The 6,810-nt window shown below is 40.3% G+C and overlaps 1 protein-coding gene across 1 annotated transcript in view; it reads left to right on the top strand.

Moving 5' to 3' along the window:
- Nucleotides 1–6,810, top strand: part of Itga2 (integrin, alpha 2 (CD49B, alpha 2 subunit of VLA-2 receptor)) — a 69,092-nt gene that overhangs the window by 60,919 nt on the left and 1,363 nt on the right. Inside the window, exons 27-28 of the mRNA XM_013018509.1 lie at nucleotides 1,014–1,127; nucleotides 4,696–4,785. Of these exons, the coding sequence (XP_012873963.1) occupies nucleotides 1,014–1,127; nucleotides 4,696–4,785 (204 nt within the window). The remainder of the gene's footprint in view (nucleotides 1–1,013; nucleotides 1,128–4,695; nucleotides 4,786–6,810) is intronic.

The raw sequence follows: 6,810 nt of genomic DNA, 5'->3' as shown, positions 1-6,810 counted from the left end.
CACACACACACCCCCCCCCCCCAAAAAAAAAAAAAACACATGATCTTATCATTAGGTTCAATTCAATTACTGCATTGTGATAATTCAGTGATTACTTACCTAATACATCATTTTTGTGTTTAGTTGGTTTGGTTAGTACTGGGATTTGAACTCAAGACCTGATATTTGTTAATTGGATGCTCTACCACTTAAGCCATCTCCAGCCCTTTTGGTTTTAGTTTTGTTTCAGATAGGATTTAATTCTTTCATCTCAATCCTACTGTCCAGTAGCTCGACCACAAGCTTACAAGACCATACCTAGCTTGTTTTTGTTGTTGTTTGAAATTTTTGCTCTTCCTAGTGTGTGTGGCGGGGGGCGGGTACTGTGACTGGAACTCAGGAACTAGTTACTGTCCCTCAGCTTTTTCAAACTGGTACTCTACTACTTGAACCACATCTTCACATCTGCATTTTCACTGGCTAATTGGAAATAAAACTCACAGACTTTTCTAGCCAGGCAGACTTTGAACCAATCTTTAGATTTCAGCCCACTGAGTAACTAGGGAATTACAGGCATGTGGGGGGGGGCTCACTACTGAGCTCAAGGGTCTCCTTAACTTTTTGCCACAGATGGCCTCAAACCTTCATGTAGTCATCTAAATACCATCCTGCATCTGGGATCAAAGCTGTGCACCATCATGTCTGACTACTTATTCTATACAGTGTTATTTTATTTTACCTTCAGGAGTACAATAGCCAGGTTGCTGTCCTATGTTCCAGACTCTTCTGATTATCTCCTAAGGCAAGCTATACAGACAGAAATGCCTGGGGAAAAGGGTATAATTTTACATTTTGAACTATAGTATCTAAATCCTTGAAGAAGAGCTAAAAGGATGAATAGCTTATGGTTTTGCCTTTTTCCTTAGAGCTTTCTGAGTGTTGGGTCTGATCTATCTTTGTGAAATTCTAGCATTTGTGCATTTACACCTATCCTAACCTGCTGTCTTCTTTTACTATTTACTCCAACCTGAAAGAGCTGTCCAGCTGTTGCCTGCAGTAATGTCACCTGCTGGCTGAAAGATCTTCACACGAAAGGAGAGTACTTCATCAATGTGACTACCAGAATTTGGAATAGGACTTTTGCTGCTGTGAGTATTCACTGTATCTATTGGGTTTTTCAACCACAAGGGAATGTGTGGCTTCACTGTTAAGTTCTTACCCTTTAATGAAATAGAATTTTAGTACCTAGCTAGGAGCCAGCGTTCACACCTGTAATCCTAGCTACTCAGAAGCCTAAGATCTGAGGACTGAGGTTGGAAGCCAGTCCAGATGGGAAAGTCTAAGAGATTCTTCTTATCTCCAATTAACCAGCAAAAATGAAAGCCAGAAGTAGAGCTGGTGGCTCAAATGGTAGAGTACCAGCCTTGAGCAGAAAAACCTAAGGGACAGTACACAGGCCCTGAGTTCAAGATCCAGTACACAGGCCCTGAGTTCAAGATCCAGTACACACACACACACACACACACACACACACACATTCTAGTACCCATGCCAGAGCAATTTTACTCTGGAAAATAGTGCTCATCAATGCTCACTTCCCCTGGCTTTGCCTCTGCATCATAGAAGGAGTTTATGGTCTGCTTTGCAGACTCCACACAGACACAGAGCAAGCTGAAAGATCTACAGGAAAAGTGTCAAGATTGCCTCTGTTGACCTTGGCTACAGAGAGCATCTGCTTGGTTTCCTTCCCCAAACCCCACATCCAGATCAACAAACACAGGTCTGTGTCTCTCATTCAGGAAACCCAGTAGAGAGCCACTCTTCCTCTATTACAGCAGGTAACCACTCGGCTCTCCTCTTTACCCTTCCTCTAATAAGAGAGCTCAGGAAGAACACAACTATAAGGTCATTTCACTTCCCATTGAAGTGAAAGTACCAAAAACGATGTCAATGTTTTCTTCTTTATGATAGTTTGGGTAGCTAGAATCTCCATCTGGCATGAAAAAATGTAAACATAGACTGACCTTCTCCAAACTGGCTGCTTGAGTGGCTGTTTACTCATCCCTTTTGCCAACCCTCAGACTGAGGTGACAAAGTATAAATTAGTCTGAAACCTCTTGGAAATGTATGGTTTTCCATGGATTTATTTTTCTAACAAATGAATCCATTCTGAAGGTGCTTATAACCAGTCTTCCCCCTAATTTTTTCATTGTCTCACGAAGTAACCATCATTCTTTACTAGGTACTTTTGTGTAGGATTAGAGAGCTTCCATCTTAGACTCTTTCTGGAGTCAAAATACAAACAATATTCTTAAATGAAGACATAATATCAAAAGGAAGTAGTAAAAGATGACAGGAAAATACAGCATCAGAGGAGTGGAGAAATGAAGCATTTGGTTGCTTTTTCACTTAGTTATAGTTGATTTCTTGTTAGTTGTATTTGCTTCAAAGCATCCAAGATCATTCAGTGTCCTGTATGATGTAATATGTGCTCTTAGCTACACCACCTTCCTGGTTACTGTAGTTTGGTGTGTAAGTTTTACCAATTGGCTCTTTGGATTTGAGGAGCAATGTTTTCATAGCAAACTTTGCCAACTGGGAAGGAACACTGACTTTTGCACATCAAATAGAATCGTACCAGCCCTATAAAAAACATTTGGGTTTCCCAGAGTTTTCTTAAAGGTACGTCATTTAACCAGAAAACTTTTGAACGTATCTTGTCAGTAATATTCAGCAGCCGCAGTTTTATTCCTCAGAGCAAACTACTGAGGTGTCTTGTTTATATATTTTTTTCAACATGATCATGAGAGCTAAACTGAGAAGCCACCTGAGCATTGTTATCGCATCCTACACATCTTCCTCCTTCATGAAAATCACCTGGTCCTCACAGTGGTTCAACAGCTAAGTGAATGTTCCTTAGACCACCTGGGAGACACAGTCTTGAATAAGGATCTTGTTTCCTGTATGGGCCACTGATGTGATGCTTTCTGGTGTTGCCCCTCTGTCAACCTCACACTTCAAGTAATTTCATTACAAAGTGATTGCTCAAGTTTCCAAACAGAGCGCAGCCTTAGACACCATTTATAAAGGAGAACCTTGCCAGATACTAGCTCTTCTAGGTGTGTGTAGTACATCTTCCTCTCCTAGCTAACCTTGTAGGAATATCATATGCCTGAAAGGCCTGCTTTAGAAGTGTAGCTATCTCAAATTCTTTCATCTATGGCCTATAGAGATTATAAAGCTTGCATTCACTTTGCTAATTAAAAAAAAATAAGTCATTATCAATACACTCAGTGTCCCATCCTCCCTCACCTCCACACAATTCAGAGGCCAGTGGTCAGGGTTAAGTTATGATGCAAGTTTTCATCTTGAGAAAATTAAGAATTACCAGAGCCTGAGCCAGTGGAAAAGAAATAAATTGCTCACTTTTTGGAAATATATTCTCTCTTCCTGGCTCTTACATAGACTTTAGCAAATTACTTCACAGAGTCTATTGGATCTTATACCCTAGAAACCAGAAAAACTGAGCCTTAGTAGCCAGTGCTTGTGAAAACAGTTCTAAAATCTGAGTGCTGTATTTTACTACAATGATCCAACACTGACAACAATGAAATACACACATCAATAATGTTTCCATTGAAAAATAGGTGTTTTTTCTAAAATTACATTGAAGAATGCACATAAACTTATTTCATAATAGGAGACTTGCTATTGACATCAGCATAACCCAAATTGTCCTTCCTACATGCCTATGCCACAGCTAGGATTATGTGAAAGAAGCAAGCAGATGAGGAAATATGAAAATATTCTTGATGTGATATAACATGCCCAAAGGCCAAGGTATTTGCTGCTGACATGCACAGTCAAGTTCAAGTGTACTTTGTTGTTGTTGGGGGAGATGGGGGGCTTGAACTATGGCCTGGGTGCTGTCCCTGATCCTCTTTGTGCTAGAAGCTAACACTGTACCACTTGAGCAACAGTGTCACCTCCAGTTTTTGAGTGGTTAACTGGAGAAAAAAGTCTCACAGGGACTTTTCTGCCTGGGCTGGCTTTGAACTGTGATCCTCAAATCTCAGCCTCCTGAGTAGCTAGGATTACAGGTGTAAACCACTGGTGCCCAGCTCAAGTGTACTTTTATTCCCTCTTTTTTTTAATGAGTCTGTATTGATGGTAAAAAAAAAAAAACATGAATGGCTTTCACTGACATATTCATACATGTATGTAATGTGCTTTTTATAACATATGTGCCCAGACAGAAATTTTCTTTTACATGTTGTTGGCGTTCCATTTCATTATATGACTCAGTTAGGTAAGCATATAAATATGCAATTTTCTCTTGGGTCTCCGGCTTCATTAAGCTTTTTGAAATCTTTCCAACTAAAAAATCTTCATTTTTGTTAAGCCCTTATTTTTCAACCATTTTCAAGTTTGGATCACCCAAAGAGATGTTTTCCCTGGGCAGGTCTGGATGTCATGTCCAGGGACTGGGTTAATTGGCGATGATAAGCTTCCCTCTGCATTTTTTAAACCTTGTCCATCAGCATCTGATGAACATACCTCCATGTCAAGCACTTGAAGATTCTGTAGTCTTCAGGATTGGCATTTGCTCTTGTCACATTCCACCAAGAAATAAGTAAATTATAAGCATGCCACATTTTCTGCAATGAATGTCTGCTGTTAAGATAAATTGTACTCTTTTTTTCCCCTATGATCCAGTCAACTTTCCAGGCAGTACAGCTGACTGCAGCTGCAGAAATCGACACAAATAATCCCCAGCTCTATGTGATTGAAGATAACATTGTCAAAGTGAGTGCATCCCCTCCCTCCCTAGGATGGGTGTTCTGTTTCCCAAATCATAGAATATTTGCTCTCTTAACCTACCTACATGTGGAAGTGTCCTTCCGAACCTCTGAGCAGCGAATGTTGATTCTGTGGAGCATGGGGCAGGGTGTTGGCTTCTCAGAAAGCTCAGTGATACACTCTCCCTCCTCCAGCTACCACCCCTCCCCCCATCCCCATCCTCCCAGGCTGGCAAAGTTGGCTTTCCTAGAAGTGGGGAGATCCAAAGAAAGGCATAACAAAACCAGCTCTGTCTCATTTGAGATGCCATAGTGACTCTTCTCTGTGCCTGAGCTACCACCATCAGCTCTCCCTTTCTCTCTGCCTGCCAAAATCTATCTGCACCACAGGTTGCAAAATAAGTCATGCTTATTCATATTGGAGTCTTTTTTAAAAAGAAGTGCATAAAAAAAAGGCATAAAAGTTTCCCTCCCCCCACCCCGCAGCTTTTTTTTCCCCCAAATAGTACTTCTTAGAACCAGACACTAACAATGTGTGACATGTCCATTCATGGTCATACATTATAAAGAACTATAAATGTCTCCCTTGATAATAAATGGTTCTTCAGAGAACTGTACTTTTACAGAAAACAAAAGCTCCCTGTTCTTAGGGCTGGCATAGACAACTTTACTTTGCACTGAAACTCTGGTTAGCACATGCCATTTTTAGATAGAGCAGGATTTCCATGCCCAGCTAATCTGCTGGCAGAGCCCCCAGCATTTTCCTCTCAGTGCTTTTGTTAAGAGCTGGAAGCAAGTTCATGACTCTGCCCCAGAGGCCAGCTGGGCAATTGGCCGCCAGCCACTGCTCTAGCTTACAGACTAGGTTGAAAAGCCAATGGCTCAATGAACTTTGGGCCTCTCTCAATGCCTGAAAGTACAGCTCACAGAACTGCCTTCCCATTTTATCCCAGGGAAAATGATCCCAAACAATAGAGGACCCTTTTCTGTCTCCAGTTTAGGAAGCTCAGTGAAAGTCCACACCCTGCCTTCAGGGGCAGGGCATGGAAAACCAGAAGCAGAGCCAGAGGAAATGGAAGACTTCAGATTCAGACAGCTGTAAACTTAGGCTAGGGAGAAAGTACTATAGATTTTTTTTAAGCTTACTTTAGAAAAATGCAGTGCTCAAACAACATGGAAAACTCCTGAAGTCATTTTTTTTTCAAAAAGCAATCTTAAAACATATTAATTGAAAGGTCAAAGTAATAATTTTCATGAACCTATTAGATTTTTCTTTTCCAGGTTTCCTCTAAATAGTGTTCATTTACTATATATCTGAAAATATGTTTTGAATCCAAACAATAGTTTTTGAGTTTATCAAATAATGTGTTGAATCCAAACAACAGATTGAAACATGCCTATAGAAAAAAATGATCATTTCTTTTCAGGGATTCATTGGCTCCTGGTCCATTTGAATATCTATTGCACAAAATTTTGTAGCTATGGGTCCAGAGAGATTCATAGATTCCAGATTAGGAAGCTCTTGAATACAGAGAAGAAGGTAGTATGAGTGCCAGTAAACAGTGAGCTACAGCAATTTATAGTAACTTTATTCATAGACATATGAAAAACTTTATTTTAGCCTTTGATGATTCAAATGAGGAGAAATAGCCATGAACTTCAGCTTCCTGTTTTTCCCAACTCAAAATGTATGACCAAAAGCAAAGCCTTTGCCATTGCAATTTAACATTAACTCAAGTAAATGAACTAGGTATCATTCCCTTCTTTTGTGCTAAAACATAGTCTTTGGGAATTTTTTGTAAAATAAATAGTTGAGAATATCTTTCCAATTAAAAAGGAGACAAGAGGACAAAAAGAGAAGAGAGAAAGAAGAAGAAGAGGATGAAGGAAGGAAAGAGGGAGGAAGAGGAAAAGGAAGAGCAGAGGATAAAGAACAGGAAGAGAAGAAAGGAGAAAAAAGGAGGAAGCAGGAAGAAGAAGAAGAAGGAGGAGGAGGAGGGAGGAGAGGAGGAGGAGGAGGAGGAGGGAGGAG

Source organism: Dipodomys ordii, unplaced genomic scaffold, assembly GCF_000151885.1.
Source record: "Dipodomys ordii isolate 6190 unplaced genomic scaffold, Dord_2.0 Scaffold41, whole genome shotgun sequence".
NCBI lineage: Eukaryota > Metazoa > Chordata > Mammalia > Rodentia > Heteromyidae > Dipodomys > Dipodomys ordii.
This window is presented reverse-complemented; position numbering and strand designations above follow the sequence as displayed.